Here is a 22,924-nt window from a genome sequence, read left to right on the forward strand (position 1 = left end):
ACAGCTTTATTAATCCTGCTCTCGTTGTCAAAGCGAGACTTTCCCCCATCCCCGACCATATTCATCTAAATCCTCCCTCATTGCTTTGTTTACCCTCTCTGCAAGGATACTGGTACAGGTTCGCTTCAAGTATAGCCCAGGATTGTCCTATAATTTACCACTAGATACATGTGGTTAATTGAGAAGTCAGATGTGACTAAACATATGATCTCAACACTCATTTGGTGCATGCCTAGGTATTTGAATCTTCTTGTGCATTAGTTAGTAAAATGATAAGATGAAAGACAGTGTGCAAGTGTTTGATTGTTAGATTTTTCATGCCATTGGTGGCTGAACGGTAGTGGATGTTAGGTTAAAAACACATGTGAAGTGCATTTATCTGTACTGTATGAGTTTATGTAAAGCTTTTCTTACCACAATTTCTCTCTTTAAAATTAATGGTTAAAATGATGTCACCATAGTCACAGCTGTGACAAGTCAGCAACTTCTACTGGCAATACTGAGGCAGCTTTCCCTTGTTCCACACAGTGCTCCATTGCCAGAAGAATGGGATTTCCCTCGACTCATGTCTGGGTCTATTGTAAAATCATTGATGGAGATTGATTGCTATGATTGGTCAACAACTTCATTAGTCTTGTATCATGCAAGTTCCAGGATGGTAAAAAGAGAACTAGATGGACTTTGGTCTTTTTGCATCTAACAATTTCTATACCCCTGTGAATGTGAACCATTCCCTCTGGCAGCCACAAATTCTAATCTTCCTCTCCTTAACTTGTTCAATGCAGTGTGGAAAGCAATCTGAAAATTATCATCCTCGAGGTCTTGTTTCACAGTCACTCCTTAAACTTCTTCTGCAAGACCTTAACTTACTTCAACTAAATGTTGGGCAGACTAAAGTCATCATCTTCAGTCTCCAACATCAACTCCCATTTCCCTCCCTTCTTGTATCAATCCACTGTATCCAATTTGACCCAGGGCTGAGGTTGAAATGTTGTATCTAATCAGTTACCTGGACTGCTTCGTTTTATCTTCTCAACAGTGCCAGTCTCAGTCTCCTTCACCATCCAAACCCACCTAACGAAGGAGCAAAATCTCCCTCGGAGAGAATGTGAGCAGGCGTGAGAAGGCAAGTGAGAGAGAGCAAGATTAAGTGACAGCATCATGAGGGAACGAGAGAGCATGAGAGAGGGAGTGAGAGAGCATAAGAGGGGGAGTGAGAACATGAAAGAGAAAGCAAGTTTGAGATCGAGAGAGAACGAGAGTGAGAGAGAACAGCGTGAGCGAGACAGATAGAGCATCTGAGATCGAGAGAGCACTCACTCACCGGTGGCGCTGCGAGCCAACCGTACTTCTCTTCCAAATTGTTCATGTCTGTGTCAAAAGCGTTCAGCTGACGGTAGCGAAGGAGATAATTGTCCAAAAGGTTGAACTGCCGTCTGGCGTAATGGTAACTTTCATTGTTTCCTGTCCTGGGGAAGTCCAGCCATTCAGGGTGTCCAAATTCATTGCCTGTAACAAGCAAAGGGAATGATGAAAGATTTTAAAGCTGATGACAAACAACACATTGGCCTGTCCTTAGCAAGCAGCTGGCAGCCGTCCTCGCACCCAACATTAACCAGCTGGGTGGAACAGGTTGTGGCAGGGGATTGTTTACTGTTGCATGCCATAGTGCCAGCTGTGGCTCAGTGGGTAGTGCTCTCGCCTCCGAGTCAGAAGGGTGTGGGTTCAAGTCCCAGTCCAGAGACATGAGCACAAAATCCAGGCTAATGCTGCCAGTGCAGTACTGAGGGGGTGCTGCACTGTCGATGGTGCTGTCTTTTGGATTGGACATTAAACCAAGGCTTGGTCTGGCCTCTTAGGTGGATCTAACAGATCCCATGGCCATTATTTAGAAAAAGAGCATGGGAGTTCTCCCTGGTGTCCTGGCCAATATTTATCCCTCAACCAACATGACTGAAACAGGTCAGAGCTCATTACAGTTTCAGTGATCTTGTTGTGCACAGATTGGCTGCTGTGTTTCCTACATTACAACAGTCACTACACTTCATTGGCCATAGAACACTTCGGGATGTCCTGAGGTCATCAAAGACATTATATAAATGCAAATCTTTCTTTCCTGGATTCCCTGGAGATCCAGGGCAAAAAAAAAATCATAGGTCTCCTTTTCTTCAACCGCTGGGCTGAGAGTGGATAGATCTCATTGAAGTCAATGCAAAGGAGGGAACTTATGAGTGGCTTGAACTTCCAGCATGTGATGGGAGCATTGTATTGCCACCTGAACTGTAAAAATGTTTTTATTTGTGCAAGAAACCTTAAACATCAATTAGTTGACAAAAAGATTTAGAAGTGCACCATGAGGAATGTTAGCAGGCAAAATTTAACTTGCTTGTATGACATCCCCCCGTTCACTCATTTAACAGACAAGGCTGTCTATTTTAAATGGTTTAACACTTAACACTAAGACAGCGCACAGAGAAATATCATGGCATGAAAAGGAATCATCTGTTAAAATTATCAACACTAAGTTCTAAGCCTTAAAGGTCATTTTGACATTATTGCAGGTACAGTGTTGAAGGCACATTATTGACTAACACCTCAATTCAATGAATTTATAGAAAAAAAGAAAAGAAAAAGGAGAATGGAAAAATAGAAAGAACAGACTTGCATTTACATAGCACATTTCAGCACAGGACATCCTGAACCAATATAAAAATATAAGCTACAAAAATGCTGGAAATTCTCAGCAGGTCTGGCAGCATCTAGAGTCATAGAGTCGTACAGCACAGATACAGGCCCTTTGGCCCGCCATGCCGATCATAATGCCTGTCTATACTAATCCCACCTGCCTGCATTAATTCCATATCCCTCTATGCCTTGCTCATTCAAGTACCTGTCCAGATGTCTCTTAAATGTCGCTACTACTTCTGCCTCCACCACCTCCTCTGGCAGCTCATTCCAGATACCCACTATTCTTTGTGTGAAATATTTACCCCTTTGAACCCCTTTAAGCCTCCTTCCTCTCACCTTAAATCTATGCCCTCTAGTTTTAGTCACCACTATCATGGGAAACAGACTCTGGCTATCTACCCTATCTATGCCTCTCATAATTTTATATACCTCTATCATGTTCCCTCTCAGCCTCCTTCGCTCCAGGGAAAACAGACCCAGCCTAGCCAATCTCTCTTTATAACTCAGGCCCTCCAAACCAGGCAACATCCTTGTGAATCTTTTCTGCATCCTCTCTAGCTAATCACGTCTTTCCTGTAATGCGGTGACCAGAACTGCACACACTACTCCAAATGCGGCCAAACCAATGTTATGTACAACTGTAACATGACATCCTAACTCTTGTACTCAATGCCTCGGCCGATGAAGGCAAGCATGCCATACGCCTTCTTCACCACCCTGTCTACCTGTGTTGCCACTTTCAGGGAACTATGTACTTGTATCCCAAGGTCTCTCTGCTCAACAACACTCTCCAGGGCCCTGCCATTCACTGTATATGTCCTGCCCTGGTTTAACTTCCCAAAATACATCACTTCGCACTTGTCTGCGTTAAGTTCCATTTGCCAATCCCTTGCCCACTTTCCCAGTTGATCTAGATCCTGTTGTAACCTTAGACGACCTTCTTCACTGTTCACTATACAACCAATTTTGGTGTCATCTGCAAACTTTTTAATCATGCCCCCTACATTCTCATCCACATCATTAATATATATGAGAAACAACAGAGGGCCCAGCACCGATCCCTGCGGCACACCACTGGTCACCGGCCTCCAATAGGAAAAACAACCCTCCACTACCACCCTCTGCCTCCTATCACCAAGCCAATTTTGTATCCAATTGGCTAGCTCACCCTGGATCCCATGGGTTCGAACCTTCCGGACAAGCCTACCATGCGGGACCTCGTCAAAGGCCTTGTCCACCTCCCTGCCCTCGTCAATCCTCTTGGTCACCTCCTCAAAAAACTCAAATCAAATTCGTCAGACATGATTTCCCACGCACAAAGCCATGCTGACTATCCCTAATCAGACCATGCCTTTCCAAATGCATATAAATCCTGTCTCTCAGAATCCCTTCCAATAACTTTCCCACCACTGATGTAAGGCTTATCGGCCTGTAGTTCCCTGGCTTATCCCTGCAGCCCTTCTTAAATAAAGGCACAACATTAGCTATCCTCCAGTCTTCCGGTACCTCACCCATGGCTAACGATGATAGAAAAATCTCTGCCAGGGCCCCAGCAATCTCCCCCCTTGCTTCTAAGAGCATCCTAGGAGACACCTGATGAGGCCCTGGGGATTTATCCACCTTAATGCACTTCAAAACCTCCAACACCTCCCCCTTTGTAATGTTGATATGCTCCAGGATATCGGTGTTCCCTCCCTTGAACTCATTAGCTTCCATGACCTTCTCCACGGTAAATACAGACGAGAAGTATTCATTTAAGACCTCAGTGTTCTGATGAAAGGTCACTGACCTAAAACATTAACTCTGCTTATCTCTCCACAGATGCGGCCAGACCTGCTGAGTATTTCCAGCATTTCTTGTTTATATTTCAGATTTCCAGCCTCTGCAGTATTTTCCTTTTATATAAATATAAGCTGTTGTTGTTAATTAGTAGATGAAAACCTAGCTCCCAGTGTTGGCCAGCTTCAGCAACAAGTTTGCCCTTCTGAATATCTGGTCACAATCTGAATGAAATTCCGAGCACAAAGGGTGTTCTGGGGAATACAGATGATTTCCATTACTCCACTTTTACGATTTAGGAGATGCTACTCGTGCTCTGAAATTGGATTTTGTTTGTCTAATCCCGTTCAGGCCAGCTACTGGGTGATAATGTATCATCCATACCAAACTCCTGCAGGTGGAGCACTTCACTTAGCAAATAAAATGGTTTCAAGTGGCAGCTTGACAAAAAGAGTAGAGGAGTGTTTTGCAATTGTGTGCTATTTATATTGTATTCTAGTGCTCTTAAGCTACCTGCTGAATGCTGAACTCACAAGCTAAGCGGCTGTAAACAGGAGCATCAACAACTGGGAATGGAAAATTAGTGACTTGCATTTTTTTGTTTCAGATGGAGAAATTCTTGGTTAGCCAGCTCATTGCCAGCTGTGAGATACAAAGAATAAATGAGAGTTTTTATCACAAGAGCTTCCATTATTATATCTCTTGCTGTTCGACAAAAAAGATCAGGCCATCATCTCATTGCTGTTTATAGGAGCTTGTTGTGCATAAATCTACATTGCAACAGAGACCACACTTCAAAAGTATTTCATTGGCTGTAAAGTGCTTTGGGATGTCCTGAGATCGTGAAAAGCATTGCAAGACAATGTAAGTTCGTTCTTTCTTTCCACTTTATTTCATTGTACTCAATTACTATGTTTCATTTCACTCAAGAAGCTTGAAACCATCCAGGACAAAGCAGCCTGCTTAATAGGCATCCCATCCACCACCTCAAACATCCACAACCTTCAACATCGGCGCACCAATGCAGCTGAGTACTATTTACAAGATTCACTGCAGCAACTCACCAAGGCTCCTTTGATAGCACCTTCCAAACCCGCGACTTTAATCAACTGGAAGGACAAGGGCAGCAGACGCATGGGAACATCACCAACTGCAAGTTTCCCTCCAAGTCACTAACCATCCTGACTTGGAACTATTTACGAACATACTAATTAGTAGCAGGAATAGGCTGTTCCTTCACTGTTGCTGGGTCAAAATCCTTGAACTTCCTAACACCGTGAGTGTACCTACACTACAAAGACTGCAACAGTTAAAGGAGGTGGCTCACCACCTTCTCAAGGGGAATTAGGGATGGACAATAAATGCTGGTTTTGCCAGCGGTGCTCATATCCCAGGAATGAATAAGAAATGAATATTAGTTGTCTGTAGAGTCAGTGACCCTGACAGTAGCAAGTGGTAATGTTACTGGACTAGTAATTCAGAGGCCTGGACTAATGATGCAGACACCTGTGTTCATATCCCACCATGGCAGCTTGAGGAATTTAAATTCAATTAATTAATAAAACTGGAATAAAAAGCTAGTCTCATTAATAATGATCATGAAACTACTGGATTGTTGTAAAAGCCCATTTGTTCCACTAATGTCCTTTAGGGGAGGAAACCTGGTCCTTACCTGGTCTGGCCCACGTGTGACTCCAGGCCCACAGCAATCTGGACGACTCTTAACTGCCCTCTGAAATGCCCTGCAAGCCACTCAGTTGAAGGTGCCTCACCACCCCCAGCTCAAGGGCAATTTGGGATGGGCAATAAATGCTGGCCCTGCCAGCGATGCTCACATCCCAAGAAAAAAAAAATGCTCTGTAACTTTTGGCTTACTGTGGAATAAAGAAGGTTACAAATTGAACTCCAGCAACTTGAGCATAAAATCTAGGCCAATATTCCTAGTGCAGTACTAAGAAAGTAATGCACTGTGGGAGGTACCATCTTTCAGATGAGACGTTAAACCGAAGCCCCATCTACCCTTCGTGAATGTAAAAGATCCCGTGGCCACTACTCGGCAAGGAACAGGGAGTTCCTTGGCCAATATTCATCACACAACCAACATCACTAAAAACAAACTGCCTGGTTATTGCCCCCTTGCTTTTGCTGAATCTTGTGCTGCTGCGTTTGCCTATGTAACAACAGTGACTGTACTTTAAATGTAATTAACTGACTGTAAGGCACTTTGGAAAATTCTCAGGGCCTGCAAAATGTTGTATAAACACAAACTCTTTATCTCTGTGTGGGAAAGTGCCTGAGAGGCTGGGAGAGGATCAGGCTGTGGGTGTAATGGAAGAAGCGTATTATGGAGGAAAGCTAAGAGCAAAGGGTTAGCCTGTCGTTCTCATTCAGAAACTGATTGAGTTGTTATATATTTGGAGCATTTCCTGTGACTTGATTTCCAGTATCAGCGATTTTCATTTATCTGTCCATATTCTGCACAGATTCCGCATCTTACTCAGTAGAAGTGAAACATTTGAACTTGTATAGGATATTTGTTGGACTCCTCCCTCCCATCCCTCTGAATCTTAAGAACACAGGAACAGGAGGAGGCCATTTAGCCCCTCGAGCCTGTTCCACCATTCAATGAGATCACGGCTGATCTGCAACTTAACGCCATATCCCTCAATACCTTTGGCTAACTAATCTATCAGTTTCAATATTAACAATTGAGTGAGCATCAACTGCCATTTGCGAAATACAGTTCCAAACTTTATCATCCTTTGTGTGAGAACTGTTTCCTAATTTCATTGTTAAATGGTCTGGCTCAAATTTTCAGACTATGCCCCCTAGTCCTAGGCACCCCAATTAGAAAAAATAGTTTCTATCTCTCCTATCTGTTCCCTTTAATAGCCTGAAACCTTTGTTCAAATCATTAATCTTAATGATCTAAATCTTAATCTTCTAAATTCCAGAGAACACAACCTTAGTTTGTGTGATCTCTCCTCATAATTTAACCCTTGGAGTCCAGGTGTCATTCTAGTAATTCTGTGCTGCACTCCCTCCAAAGCCAATATATCCTTCCTAAAAGACAGTGTCCACAACTGCTCACACAGTACTCCAGGCGTGGTCTAGCCAAGGCTTTGTACAGCTGCTGCATAACTTCTAGCCCCCTGTATTCCAGTTCTCTAGATATAAAGGCCAGCATTCCATTTGATTGTTTGATTATTTTCTGTATTTGTTCACAACATTTTAATGATTTATGTACCTGGACCTCCAAGTCTTCTTTGGACCCTCACTGTTTCTAGCTTTTTGCCATTTAGAAAGTATCTTTTATAGGTCCAAAGTTGATGACCGCACACTTGCCTGTCTGGAAATCCATTTTCCACAGTTTTATGCATTCCATCATTCCAAGTACAGGCATATCCTATTTCATAACTTTAAACATGGACAGCATCTTCTGGAACTGAATTTTCCTTTTGTTTTAAATGAACCACAATGGACATTAAAAGTGGACATGGGCTGCAAATATGGCCACCGAAGGACAGATGACTCGACTTGCGTATTCAAAAAGGAGCATTTGCTGACAATGCAGAGCATGTGCAAGCGATCGCCGATGTCATCAGTGTATCCGAACATTTGCCAGCTTCCAGTATGGGTCCACACATACGCGCAGTAAAGGCCTGCTCAGGTTGGGAAAAAGAACCCGACCGAACCACAGCGGACCCAAGCCCGACCCTACCCGAGCCTGACCCAACCATCCCTTTACTTACCTTCCTGACACCGAACCTGCAGGAAGCTGCAGCGCATGCGTGATGACATCATAGTGACGTCACTCACTCACTGCACAGACTCAGTTTCGTCCCGGACCACCAGCTCAGGTAAAGTTTTAAAATTTCAATACTTACCAATAGAGCACTTACCGTGTGTGTCTGGCCTGACTCGACCCAAGCCGGACCCGGACTCAGCCCGACCCGAGCCTGAAAGCCGGACCTGGAATAGGGGCCCAACTCGACAGAACCCGACACGTGTCATTGGGTCCCGTCGGGTTTGGGTTGGGTAGCAGGCCTTTAACGCACAGCGACGTCACCACATAATGATGCCAGACGTAATGACGTCCGAGTGTTGCCTCACCCCTCAATGGCCACAATCGCTGCCTCCATTCCCCAACAATATCCTACTCATTCCCGCAATTGCTGCCTCAATCGCCAGATTCAGTTTCCCGTTCTCTCCTGCATCTGTCTGCTTGCTGCTCCTCCCGCCATTCTCTGCCATGCCCGCCTGCTCGCCACTCTTCCTGCTGTCCTCTCCTGCTCCCGCCTGCTCGCCACTCCGCCTGCCGCTCTCTCCTGCCGTTCTCTGCCATGCCCGCCTGCTCGCCACTCTTCCTGCTGTCCTCTCCTGCTCCCGCCTGCTGTTCTCTCCTGCTTGCTGATCCTCCTGCCGTTCTCGCCCACGTCCGCCTACTCACCACTCCTCCCGCCATTCTCTCCTGCTTCCACCTGCTCACCGCTCCCGACTCTTCGTCGCTCCATGCCACATTTGCCTGCTTGTTGCCTCCTCCCTCTCCCACCTGCTCCCGACTCTTCGCAGAAACATCCCACTGCTCCCTGCTCACTTCCCACCTCGCCGCTTGCTTCCCTCCAAAACCCTCCCCCCCGCCGCTTCTTTGAGTGGCAAGGTAGGGAACGAGCGAGCAAGCGGCGGGAAAGAACGGCAAGCAGTCAGGCGCAGGAGAGAATGGCGGGAGGAGTGGTGAACAGTCGGGAGCAGTGGGATGGAACGGCGAAAAGGTGGGAGTGGGGAAGAGAAGCAGCGATCTCGGGAAACTGAATGCGGCGATTGCAGGAGAGAGTGGGCTACTATGGGGGTGGGCAGTGGTGAGGAGGTGGCGATCGCAGACATTGAGGGGTGAGGCAACACTCGGGACGTCATTATGTCTGACATCCACATTTGGGTTCAATCTTTTTTTGTGTCAAATTGAGCATCATCTTTATTACTGGCAACTGCTTGAGATGTCACAGACAGTGACATTTCAGTCGATGAGGTTGCATTTGTGCATGTGCCAGTACTCTGCCACCTAGTGGTTGCATTGTTAGAAAATGCAGCCTGTTCAAAAACTGACCCACTCTTGTAAGGACAAAAGGATACCTTCCAAACTAAGAGGTGTCATCAATGCCCATCCTGAAACCATCAGGAGCCATTCCTGAATTGAATGGGTTTCCCCTGAAACAAAGAAGGTGATTGCCTTCACCCTCCTCAGGATGCATGTCAATAGACCAGGATGGGGCTAATCAACCTGGACCCCCCCACCATACTTGGAAGGAACTGTGAGAAGACACATGGTGGGGCAGCCATTTTGGTCTCCTTTTAAAACATTTTAAAATATAGACTGCAGAAAAAGCAGCAAGCAGACCAGACAGTACCATGGTGCCTTAAAAGAACTGGAGGCTGCAACATTTTGAGGTCTCCAAGCCTGTACCTTTTCAAGTCGACCAGTACAGAAAACCAACCTTCTACTAGTGAGACTACAAGCAACTAACTTCATAACCTGCTGAAAATCTTCGAGAGAATCCTGCAACGACACAGATATATGACTCCGGCTATCGAATCCCTCAAACTACATTTCAGGAGTGAAAACGGCTTCTTCACCCGGACCCACAACACATGCCTTTTATACAAGATGAGCCAAATCATGTGACCTACGAACTATTCCTATGCTTGTAATTTGCAAAAGTGCATCATCCGTGTAAAAATGCACTATCCTTTTAATGGAGTGAGTGAGTGAGTGAGTGAGTGAGTGAGTGTGTGTGTGTGTGTATGAGTGCGAGAGTGAGTGAGTGAGTGACGTAGCATTAGACTTTCAGGTTGAATGTGTGAATAAAAGTAATCCTATTTATTTAAACCCACAAAAAGTATGCTGCTGGTTATTCAAATTGGCCATACACTCAGGGGTTAATAACACTGGCATCACTGGCTACAACAATGGCATCTACCCAACAAGGTGGAAATTGCCCCGTGTTACAGCCACGTGGTGAGGGGTTTGGGTGGTTCTCATTGTTCAACTCCCACCTGAACGCAGCAAGTGTGGTTTGTTATTAGGGTTTAACCCCTTTGTGTTTTATTTAGCAAATAAACAAACAGAGAGAGGTTTTTTTGTAGGCTTAAAACAGAAAATCAATTATTTATTATCAATATGCCTTATTCTGAAATTATCGCAACCGCACTCATTCATTCACTCGCGCACACACCCAAATGACAAATATGGAGGAAAAGGGATAAGTGGGTTTAAGTGGGAGTAGGTTTCAGGGGGTCATAGTAAATCTGTTGAAGTCTCTTGGAAGTCAAGTTCTCGTTGGTTGCAGGCATGAGGTGTTTGTAGATTTCTCTCGTGGTTGAAAGTTCAGTTGAAGACAGTGGATCACTTCTAATTCATTGCTGTATAAAGTGTAGATGTAGAATTCTACAGCAAGGCATGTCGCTTCTGGTTTGCTGGAAACAAGCTTCTTCAATAGTGCTTTCTGGGCATCTCTCTTTCTCTCTCTAGGCTGCCTTTTAAGGTAAAGATGTGTTACATCTCGCCTCTGCTGTAAGATAGGTATTTTCTTCCCTGTAGTGACTGACAATGGCTTAGGATATGGCTACTTCACACCTTGTTTCAGAAAAACCCAATCAATTTGAGAATATTTCAGGATGGATGTAGGGTGGGTGCAACTGACACTTCTTAACTTTGGAAAGTTTCCTTTGTCTCTGTCAGACAGTTTGAATATACAAAGGCCAAGTCTTTTAGCCCTCAGCAGCCATTTTAAAGCACACCGTACACTTTTTAAAAGAAGGGTCGATTTTTAAAAGACAAAGTCAATTTTTGTAACTCTTCAGTTTTTGTCCATAATTCTTCATCATCGCCCTTCTTGTACTTGTGACACCAGGTATGGCCTGTACACAAAAGGCAGGACAAATCCAATCCGGCCAATTACTGCCCCATCAGTCTACCCTCGATCATCAGCAAAGTGATGGAAGGTGTCATTGACAATGCTATCAAGCGGCACTTACTCAGCAATAACCTGCTCTCTGACATTTAGTTTGGATTCCGCTTGGGACACTCAGCTCCGAACCTCATTACAACCTGGGTCCAAGCATGCACAAAAGGGCTGAACCTCAGAGGTGAGGTGGCAGTGCCTGCCCTTGACATCAAGGCAGCATTTGACTGAGTGTGACATGAAGGAGGCCTAGTCAAATTGAAATCAATGGGAATCAGGGGGAAATCTCTCCACTGGTTGGAGTTAAACCTAGCACAAAGGAAGATGGTTGTGGTTGTTGGAGGTCAATCATCTCAGTCCCAGGACATCACTGCAGGGGTTTCTCAGGGTAGTGTCCTAGGCCCAAACATCTTCAGCTGCTTCATCAATAACCTTCCCTCCATCATAAGTTCAGAAGTGGGGATGTTCGCTGATGATTGCACAACGTTCAGCACCATTCGCAACTCCTCAGATACTGAAGCAGTCCGAGTCTATATGCAGCAAGACCTGGACAATATCCTGGCTTGGGTTGATAAGTGGCAAGTAACATTTGCACCACACAAGTGCCAGGCAATGACCATCTCCAACAAGAGAGAATCCGTGGAGAATAAAGAAAACAACACACATATTCCTGGTCAAAAATTACTGATTACGGATAGTAAAGGGAAAAGAACTGGGGTTTCAGTTCTCTCTCAATTCAGTCTGCAACAATACACTTAATCTGTCAATATCTCTTTGCAATTTTATGCTTCCACCTACCCTGCTTACAATGCTGCCCATCTTTGTGTTATCCACAAACTTGAATATGTGGCTTTCTATCGCATTACCCAAGTTAAGAAACACGGAGAATAGTTGGGATTCCAAGACAGATCCCTGTGGGATGCCATTAGTTAAACCCTGCCAATTAGAGTACCTGCCCATCATCCTTACTCCCGGTCTCCTGCCATTCAGCTAATATCCCTAACCAGGTCAATATCATAGACTCACAGAATGGTTACAGCACAGGAGGGAGGCCATTTGGCCCATCATCTCTGCACCAGCTCTCCGAATGAGCAATTCACAGTGTCATTCCCCCGCCTTCTCCCCATAACCCTATACATTCTTCCTTTTCCTATAACAGTCTAATTCCCTTTTGAATGCTTTAATTGAACCTGCCCCCACCATACTCTCAGGCTGCGCATTCCACACCCTAACCACTCCCTGCGTGAGAAAGTTTTTCCTCAGGTCACTTTTGCTTCTTTTACCCATTACTTTAAATCTGTGCCCTCTCATTCTCGATTCTTTCACAAGTAAAAACAGTTTCTTCCTATCTACTCTATCTAGACACCTCATGATTTTGAATACCTCTATCAAAACTCCTCTCAACCTTCTTTTCTCCAAGGTCTTAAGTTCTCCAATCTATCTTCATAACTGAAATTCCTAATTTCTGGAACCATTCTCGTAAATCTCTTCTGCACTCTCTCCATGCCTTCACAGCTTTCCTAAATTGCCCAGAACTGGATGCAATAAAATAAATTGCCTTCAATTCCATGAACTTCAGCTTTAGCTAACAGTCTCTTTTGAGGGACTTTGTCAAATGTCTTCTGGAAATCCATATAACTAACATCTACAGAAATCCTCCCCCGTCCACTACTTTGGTCACTTCTTCAAAACATTCAGTCAGGTTTGTCAGGCATGACCTACCCTTTACAAATCCATGCTAACTCTCTCTGATCAGCTGAAAATTTTCAAGTTGTTCAATGACTCCTATGTGCATATCCTTAATTATAGATTCTAGTAATTTCCCAACAATAGATGCTAGGCTAACTGGTTTATAATTCCCTGTTTTCTCTCACTCAACTTTCATAAATAGTGGAATGGCATATGCAATGTGCTGCTCTTTGCATCTCTCCCATTCAGATAGATCTGTGCTAATTCATGCATTCTTGTAAGGTTTTTTTTCAGTTTTATGTTCTCTTACTCTTTAGTTCTCCATGGCTGTGTTTTTTTGGAAAGTAGAGTTCTTTTCCCTTAAGGATATAAACTGGTTCTGTCTCATGTAAATTCTTTTTTTGAACACCTCCCATTGATCTTCTGACATTTCACTTATTAACAGATTTGCCAAGCGGACAACCTGTGTGTCATCCCACTGAAGTCAGCCTTATCTGAATCTGAAAATAGTCAGGAGGAAAGCCTTAGATTACAGAACGATATAGATGGGCTGGTAAGATGGACGGAGCTGTGGCAAATGGAATTTAATCCTGAGAAGTGTGAGGTGATGCATTTTGGGAGGACTAACAAAACAAGAGAATATACAATGGATGGTAGGACCCTAGGAAGTACAGAGGGTCAGAGGGACTTTGGTGTACTTATCCATAGATCACTGAAGGCAGCAGCACAGGTAGATAAGGTGGTTTGGAAGGCATATGGAATACTTGCCTTTATTAGACGAGGCATAGAATATAAGAGCAGGGAGGTTATGATGGAGCTGTAAAAAACGCTATTTAGGCCACAGCTGGAGTACTGTGTACAGTTCTGGGCACCACACTATAGGAAGGATGTGATTGCACTGGAGAGAGTTCAGAGGAGATTCACCAGGATGTTGCCTGGGCTGGAGCATTTCAGCTATGAAGAGAGACTGGATAGGCAGAGAAGGCTGAGGGGTGACATAAGTGAGGTATACAAAATTATGAGGGGCATAGATAGGTTAGATAGGAAGAAACTTTTTCCCTTAGTGGAGGGGCCAATAACCAGGGGGCATAGATCTAAGGTAAGGGGCAGGAGGGTTCAAGGGGATTTGAGGAATTTTTTTTTACCCAGAGGGCAATTGGAATCTGGAACGCACTGCCTGAAGAGGTGGTAGAGGTAGGAACCCTCACAACATTTAAGAAGTATTTAGATGAGCACGAGAAACGCCATAGCATACAAGGCTACGGGCCAAGTGCTGGAAAATGGGATTAGAATAGTTAGGTGCTTGATGGCCGGCACAGACACGATGGGCTGAAGAACGTGTTTTTGTGCTGTATAACTCGACGACCAGATTCTTAGTGGCTGTTTTGCGTTTATTTCTTTCAAAGCCTATGTTCAACCCGACCATATTACGATCACTATTAGATAAATGTTCACATACCTTCAGACTGTTAACTAATCTGGCTCACTACTCATTATTAAATCGAAAAATGCATGCCCCCTTGACAGTTCTAGGGCATATTGTTGCAGTGCCAGGCAATGACCATCTCAAACAAGAGAGAATCCAACCATCTCCCCTTGACGTTCAATGGCATTACCATCGCTGAATCCCACACTATCAACATCCTGGGGGGTCACCATTGACCAGAAACTGAACTAAACCAGCCACATAAATACTATGGCTACAAGCACAGGTCAGAGTCTGGGAATTTTGTGGCAAGTAACTCACCTCCTGACTCTTCAAAGCGTGTCCACCATCTACAAAGCACAAGTCAGGAGTGTGATGGAATACTTTCCACTTGCCTGGATGGCTGCAGCTCCAACAACACTCAGGAAGCTTGACACAATCCAGGACAAAGCAGCCCGCTTGATTTGCACCCCATCCACCATCTTCGACATTTACTCCCTCCACTATGGATGCACAGTGGAGTCAGAGTGTATCACCTACAAGATGCACTGCAGCAATGCACCAAGGTTCCTTCGACAGCACTTTCCAAACCCGCAACCTCTACCGTGTAGAAGGACAAGGGCAGCAGATGCATGGGAGCACCATAACCTCCAAGCCACACACCATCCTGACTTGGAACTATATCGCTGTTCCTTCACTGTCGCTGGGTCAAGATCCTGGAACTCCCTTTCTAACAGCACTGTGGGTGTACCCACTCCATATGGACTGCAGCAATTCAAGAAGGCTGTTCAGCACTAATTTCTCAAGGGCAATTAGGGATGGGCAATAAATGCTGGCCTAGCCAGTGACGCCCACATCTGTCGACTGAATAAAAAAGTGTACGATCTTGAAAACACTCCAGAAATTCACTACTTTTCTGACATGATCTCATCTGCTTATCCCAATCTATATGATAGCTAAAACACCGCATTAAAGCCAAGCTGCCTTTACCACATGCTTATCCAACCTCTGCATTAATACAATTTTGCATCTTCACAGCTGCTACCAGGGGGCCTATACACAACTCCCACTTCAATCTTAAATCGTTTTATTTCTTAATTCTACTCATAAAGTCTGCACTGCCCACTTACCTCTCGTTATATTATCTCTTATCATTGAAGTAATTCCTCATGTACTAGATTCCCTAGTCTTCCTGTGAGCCTTATAACCGAGCATATTCGGTTCCCAGCAATGGCTACCATGTCATACCCTCCAAGTTGAATTGCACTTGTAATTATTTCAACTTGTTCTTGATACTTCATGAATTTATATTTTTAAAAAATGCTTATTTGGGCCACACACCCCAACCTGCCCTTCTGCTCTGTTATATTTCTCACACATTTCTTATTTCTCTTTCCTGTTTTAATTAGTTTACATCTTTTAGTTTTCCCTTTACCTGTAGTGCCTAAAGCACAATTTCTGACTGCTACTATGCTCGCTTTCTTTTCATCTGTTTTAGAATTATTTATACTACTTTTCCACCTGAGCCCTTACCACCCCACCCTCTTGCTTCCCCATTTACTAGTTTAAAGTCCTCAAGACTGCCCTATTTATCCTTCAACGAGGACCCGGTCCCAGCACCGTTCAGGTGGAGCCCTTCCCATTGGTATAATTCCTTCCTGCCCCAGTACTGGGGCTTGTGTTTCATGAAATGGAAACCCCTCTTTTCTGCACCACATTCTCATCTCTCTAATCTGCCTATTTGCACGTGCCTCAGGTAATGATCCTGAGACTTTTTTTTTAAATTTAGCTCCTTGCTCCTGGTACTTGTTGAATAGGACAAATTGGTTACTTATTCCTATGTTGTTCCCAACATGGATCACAACAACTGGATCCTTTCCATCTCTCTCCAATATCCTGCCAAGCTGGTTAAAATTGTCCCTTAACTGGCAGGTTGGGCAACCTAGTAATGTTAAATGAGGAGGGGAGGGATAGAGGCAGAGAATTATGATTACTAATCCCCACACACACCTTAACATTGGTCTCAGTTTACAAGAAAGATTTGATTGAGGGAAGCCTCTTTCATGCTGTAAGAATGTGGGAACAGGAGAAGGCTATTCAGACTCTTGAGCTTGTTCTGCCATTCAATTACATTATGGCTGATCTGTATCTTAACTCCATTTATCTCCCTTGGCTCCATACCTCTGAACACCTTTTCATAACAAAACTCTATCCCATTTTCCTTGATACCAATTCCACTGCTACAACATCCAGCCATGTCCTGGACTCAACCTCCCTCCCCATTCATGTTATTGACTGTCTTCTGTGTCAAGAAACACTTCCCGGTATTCCTCCTAAACCTGTTCTTCATGCTCTGAGGTTATGCTCATTTTCTCCAGCTTCACTTCTGAAAAGTATGGCCAGGTTTATTTCCTCTGTCAGCCGTGGCTCAGTGGGTAGCACTCTTGCCTCTGAGGCAGAAGGTTGTGACTTCAAGTCCCACTCCAGAGACTTGAACAAGTAATGCAGGCCGACGCTCCAGTGCCAGCATTGACCCTTGGACCCCTGCTGTTTTTCATCTATATGAGAACCCTTTGCAACATCATCCGCAAGCAGAGCGTTAGTTTTCACATGTATGCTGACGACACTCAGCTCTACCTCACCACCACTTCTCAACTGCTCCACTGTTGCTATATTATCAGATTGGTGATCCAACATCCAGTACTGGATAAGCAGAAATTTCCTCCAACTAAATACTGGGAAAATTGAAGCCATTGTTTTTGGTCCCTGTTCCAAACTCCATTTCCTAGCTACTGACTCCATCCCTCTCCCTGGCAACAGTCTGAGATTAAGACAGTCTGTTTGCAACTGTCATGCTAGGCCCCACCAGCCAAGAACGAGGCACATCAATTTTGTTATGAACATTGATTTGTAACTGTTGTTGGAGCGAGGAAATGACTTGTTAAATAGATCAGCCTTGGCTGAAAAAAAAAACATTTACATACTAACAGACATCGAAGGTGAGGAAGCGCATTCCAGGGCCTCATAAGGAGGATACAATCCACAAGGGCCAGGACTGGTTAGACCGGCTGGTCACATGACTACCTGGCTGTTCCAGGGTTTTCTTTTGAACTGGCCACAGAGCGTTTGAAGGCAGAGTGTCTGTTTGCTCCTGGACTGAGAAGATCTCTCTCCTGTCTGCTCCCATCTCTTTCTCACAAGCCTCTGAATCCACTAAAGACACATGAACCCCAAGAGAGAAAAGTCTCCTACAATGAACAAGGTTTAAGAAGAAATAAAAACAAGAAATGCTGGAAATACTCAGCAGGTCTGGCAGCATCTGTGGAGATAGAAACAGAATTAACATTTCAGGTCAGTGACACATTCTGATTTAGGGTCACTGACCTGAAATGTTAACTCTGCTTCTCTCTCCACAGATGCTGCCAGACCTGCTGAGTATTTCCAGCATTTCTTGTTTTTATTTCAGATTTCCAGCATCTGCAGTATTTTGCTCTTATTTTAAGATTTAAGAAGAATACTGGGCCCCAACGAAAAGCAAGATCTACCTACAATCAAGGATTCTACAGTGAGCTCAAAGAACCATAAGATATTGCCTCAAACTTTTCCACTTTATTTTTCTTCTGCTCTTTTCTGTCTCTATTTGCATGTGTGTATCCCATATGCACACTAGCGTGGGTGCGTCGTGCATTCATAGGTGTTAAGCGAATTAGGGTTTAAGTTTAATAAATTTCAACTTTTCTTCTTTGAACCTAAGAAAGCCTGCTTGCGCTGGTTTCTTTGCCTTCTAATTGGAAAGCGGTGAACAAGGAATCACCAAGCGGGAGCTAAAACACGGTGTGTTTAAAATTAATCCCTCTTACCAGTTGAAGACTGAAAGGCAGCCCTAGACACCTTTCTCAACTGGTCGTAATCCACCTCCGTAACATCGCCCACCTTCACTCCTGTCTCAGCTCATCTGCTACTGGAACACGCACTCATGCCTTCATTACCTCTAGACTTAACTATTCCAATGTGTTTAGGCTGATCTCCCACATTATACTTTCTATAAACCCGAGGTCATCCAAAACGCTGCTGCCCATGTCTTAATTCGCACCACATTCCATTCCCCTAACACCCTGTGCTCACTGACCTACATTGGCTCTTGGTCAAGCAACGTCTTGATTTTAAAATTCTCATCCTAATTTTCAAATCCTTACATGGCCTCATCCATCCCCATCTCTGTAATCTCCTCCAGACCCACAACCCTCCAAGATATCTGCACCCCTCTAATTCTGGCCTCTTGTGCATCCCTGATTTAAATTGCTCCAGCATTGGTGGCTGCGTCTTCAGTTGCCTAGGCCCCAAACTCTGAAATACCCTCCCTACACCTACACTTTCCTCCTTTAGAACACTTCTAAAAAACCTAGCTCTTTGACTAAGCTTTTGGTCATCTGACCTAATATCTCCTTTTGTGGCTTGGTGTCATACTTTGTTTTATAATGCTCCTGTGAAGTTTTATTATGTTAAAGGTGATATACAAATATGTGGTTGCTATCATCATATTACCGTTTGTGACAGCTTGCTATGCCCAAGATGGCTGCAGAGTTTCCTACATTACAACAATGACTACACGTCTAAAATATTTAATTGACTGTAAAGTGATTTGGGACATCCTGAGATCATGAAAGGCGCTTCAGAAATCCAAGACTTTCTTTGTCTTACATCTTTCATTTGTTTCTGAACGGTCTTTTCAAAGCTGAGCTTAAGTTGTTCTTCACAGCTCTGTCCTGATGCCAGAGATCAGCCTCAGTGCTCTCTTCTGCATTGCCTGTAAGGCCCAGATATCCTCCTCCTATCACACTGATCAGGACTGGTTTCAGTGCCCCAGGTACAGTCTGATGAGGACAAGGTAAACCCTTTAGGCATCTGAACTCCACTCATATGGTAACATAACCAAGAAACTATTCATTTCTTTACTGTCATCTTGCACTGTTCCAATTATATTCACAATCAGAAAGAAGCGAGCTTGAAACTACCTTCAGGAAATTAAAGAGAAGAGGGCAAATAGTGGACTGAAACTTGTGCTTATAACCAGAGGACTTGATTGCAATTAAATGACAATACTTTCACTTTTCTTATGTGGGGAAAGAGGGATTTCTTCTTGCTGCTGGCTAGTTGAGAGACTAGAGAGATCTTTTGCCTCCAGCAATACTAAACCAGATATCAGGACATGCACAAGAGGAACCCAGAGAAGGTTATGTCCGTTGGAAAGCACTCTACATCTCACTAATTGCACCCCTGAGACAATAAACCCAAGAAGTGGGGCAGAAGAGAATGAATGCACAATCTTTCATTGGGTAAGATAGTTTTCAAGAAAGGATACAATAATACTTAGTTATGCTAATGGACTAGTAATCCCGAGCACCTGAGTCCAAATCCCCCCTGGCAGTTTTAAGCGTTTGAATTCAATTTAACAAATCTAAACGAATTTCTTTTTAGAAGCTGGTATCAGTAAAAGTGACCAAGAAGTTGTCAGTTTCTTGTAAAAACTCAACTGATTCACTGATGTCTCTTTAGAGATAGAAACCTGTCGTCATTACCCGGTCTCAGCATATTAGTGATTCCAGTCCCACCTCAACGTGATTGACTCTTAACTGCTCCCAGTTTTGGGGCAACTAGGATTGGGCAATAAATGCTTCCCTTGACAGCAGCGCCCCATCCCAGAAATGAATTTTTAAAAAACTAATACACTAGTAAACTTTTGTATCTAACTACATATAAAATCATCTACTATTCGCAAATGCCTAAATTCCACCAAGGTTTAGGAAATCATGGGACTTACTACTTTCGGAAGTAGCAATTATATGGTGCCAAGTTTAGGTTTAAAAGCTTGTAGATGAAAATGGTGAATAGAAAGTAGAGGGAGGTTGGAGCCCCAGTTTTTACTTCCCCCAGTGTGGTGTCTTGGAACATAGGAAATAGGAGCAGGAATAGAAAGCATCGATTGTATACATTTGCAGTTAAAGGAAAGTATATGAAATAACTTGTATTTATCTAGCATCTTTCGTGACATTAGGGTGGCTGAAAGCATTTTAAAGTCAATAAAGTACTCTGAAAGTGTAGCCCCTGTTGCAATATAAGGAAACTCAGCAGCTAACTTGCATACAGCAAGTTCCCACAAATAGTCATGAGATAAATGGCCAGTTAATCAAGGGATATTGGGCAGAAACTCGGAGCAATTCCCTGCTCTTCTCCGAGTAGGGCAGTGGAATCTTTCACGTCCATCTGAAAGATGGCACCTCCAACACTGCAGTCCTGGGAGTGTCAGCCTGGATTATGTGCTCCAGTCTCTGAAGTGGGACTTGAACCCATGATCTTTTGACCCAGAGGTGAAGAGTGCTACCCACTTAGCCATGGCTTACATCTAGTAAAGCAGATATTTATAATGCCAATCACTACCACCTGTGACTGGGATTCAAGTCCTACTTCAAAGCCTAAGCATTTAAACCAATAGACCAATATTCCAGTGCAGTACTGAGGGAGTGCTGCATTGTTGCAGATGCCCTCTTTAGAAACATAAAAAATAGGAGCAGGAGTAGGCTATTTGGCCCTTCAAGCCTGCACCGCCATTCAATATGATCATGGCTGATCATCCAAACTCAGTACCCTGTTCCCGCTTTCTCCCTGTATCCCTTCATCCCTAAGAACTATATCTAACACTTTCTTGAATATATTTAATGATTTGGCCTCAACTGCTTTCTGTGGTAGAGAATTCCACAGATTCCCCACTCTCTGGGTGAAGAAATCCATCCTCATCTCAGTCCTAAATGGCTTAACCCTTATCCTTAGACTGTGACCCCTGGTCCTGGACTCCCCCGCCATCGGGAACATCCTTCCTGCATCTAGTCTGTCCAGTCCTGTTAGAATTTTGTAGGTTTCTTTGAGATCCCCTCTCATTCTTCTAAACTCGAGCGAATACAAGCCTAATCGACCCAATCTCTCTTCATACAGTCCTGCCATCCCAGGAATCAGTCTGGTGAACCTTCGCTGCACTCCCTCCATAGCAAGAATATCCCTCCTCAGATAAGGGGACCAAAACTGCACACAATGTGGTCTCACCAAGGCCTTTTATAATTGCAGCAAGACATCCTTGCTCCTGTACTCGAATCCTCTCGCTATGAAGGCCAACATGCCATTTGCCTTCTTAACTGCCTGCTTATTTTCAGCGACCGGTGCACAAGGACACCCAGGTCTCACTGCACCTCCCCCTTTCCCAATCTATTGCCGTTCAGATAATAATCTGCCTTTCTGTTTTTGCCACCAAAGTGGATAACCTCACATTTATCCCCATTATACTACATCTGCCATGTATTTGCCCACTCACTCAACCTGTCCAAATCGCATTGGAGCTTCTCTGCATCCTCCTCACAGCTCCCACTCCCACCCAGCTTTGTATTGTCTGCAAACTTGGATAGATTACATTTAATTCCCTCATCTATTTCATTAATATATATTGTGAATAGCTGGTGTCCTAGCACTGATCCCCGCGGTATCCCACTGGTCACTGCCTGCCACTCGGAAAAAGATCTGTTTATTCCTATTCCTTGTTTCCTGTCTGCCAACCAGTCAGTACCTTACCCCCAATCCCATGTGCTTTAATTTTGCATGCTAATCTGTTATGTGGAACCTTATCAAAAGCCTTCTGAAAGTCCAAATACACCACATCCACTGGTTCTCCCTTATTTATTCCACTAGTTACATCCTCAAAAAATTCCAGTAGATTTGTCAAGCATGATTTCCCTTTCATAAATCCATGTTGACTTTGCCTGATCCTGTCATTGTTTTTCAAGTGCTCTGCTATTACATCTTGTATAATGGACTCTAGCATTTTCCCCACTACTGAAGACAGGCTAACCAGTCTATAATTCCCTGTTTTCTCTCTACCTCCTTTTTTAAATAGTGGAGTTACATTAGCTACCCTCCAATCCGTTAGAACTGTTTCAGAGTCGATAGAATTTTGAAAAATGACTGGCAATGCATCTACTATTTCTAGGGTCACTTTCATAAGTACTCTGTGATGTAGATTATCAGGCCTTGGGGATTTATCGGCCTTCAATCCCATCAATTTCCCCAACACCATTTACCTACTAATACTGTTTTCATACTGTTCCTCCTTCTCACTAAACCCTACGCTCCCCAACATTTCTGGGAGGTAATTTGTGTCCTCCTTTGTAAAGACAGACCAAAGTATGTATTTAATTGGTCTGCCATTTCTTTATTCCCCATTATAAATTCCCCTGTTTCTGACTGCAAGGGACCCACATTTGTCTTCACTAATCTTTTTCTCTTTGCATATCTATTGAAGCTTTTACAGTCAGTTTTTATGTTCTCTGCAAGCTTGCTC

At 43.9% G+C, this 22,924-nt stretch overlaps 1 protein-coding gene across 4 annotated transcripts in view; it reads right to left on the bottom strand.

The window, feature by feature from the left end:
- Positions 1–22,924, bottom strand: part of gbe1b (glucan (1,4-alpha-), branching enzyme 1b) — a 666,883-nt gene that overhangs the window by 83,546 nt on the left and 560,413 nt on the right. For all 4 annotated transcript variants that reach the window (XM_068041301.1, XM_068041300.1, XM_068041299.1 and 1 more), the window contains exon 13: positions 1,325–1,509. In XM_068041301.1, coding sequence (XP_067897402.1) covers positions 1,325–1,509 — 185 coding nt within the window. The remainder of the gene's footprint in view (positions 1–1,324; positions 1,510–22,924) is intronic.

Source organism: Heterodontus francisci, chromosome 10 (assembly GCF_036365525.1).
Source record: "Heterodontus francisci isolate sHetFra1 chromosome 10, sHetFra1.hap1, whole genome shotgun sequence".
Classification (NCBI taxonomy): Eukaryota; Metazoa; Chordata; class Chondrichthyes; order Heterodontiformes; family Heterodontidae; genus Heterodontus; species Heterodontus francisci.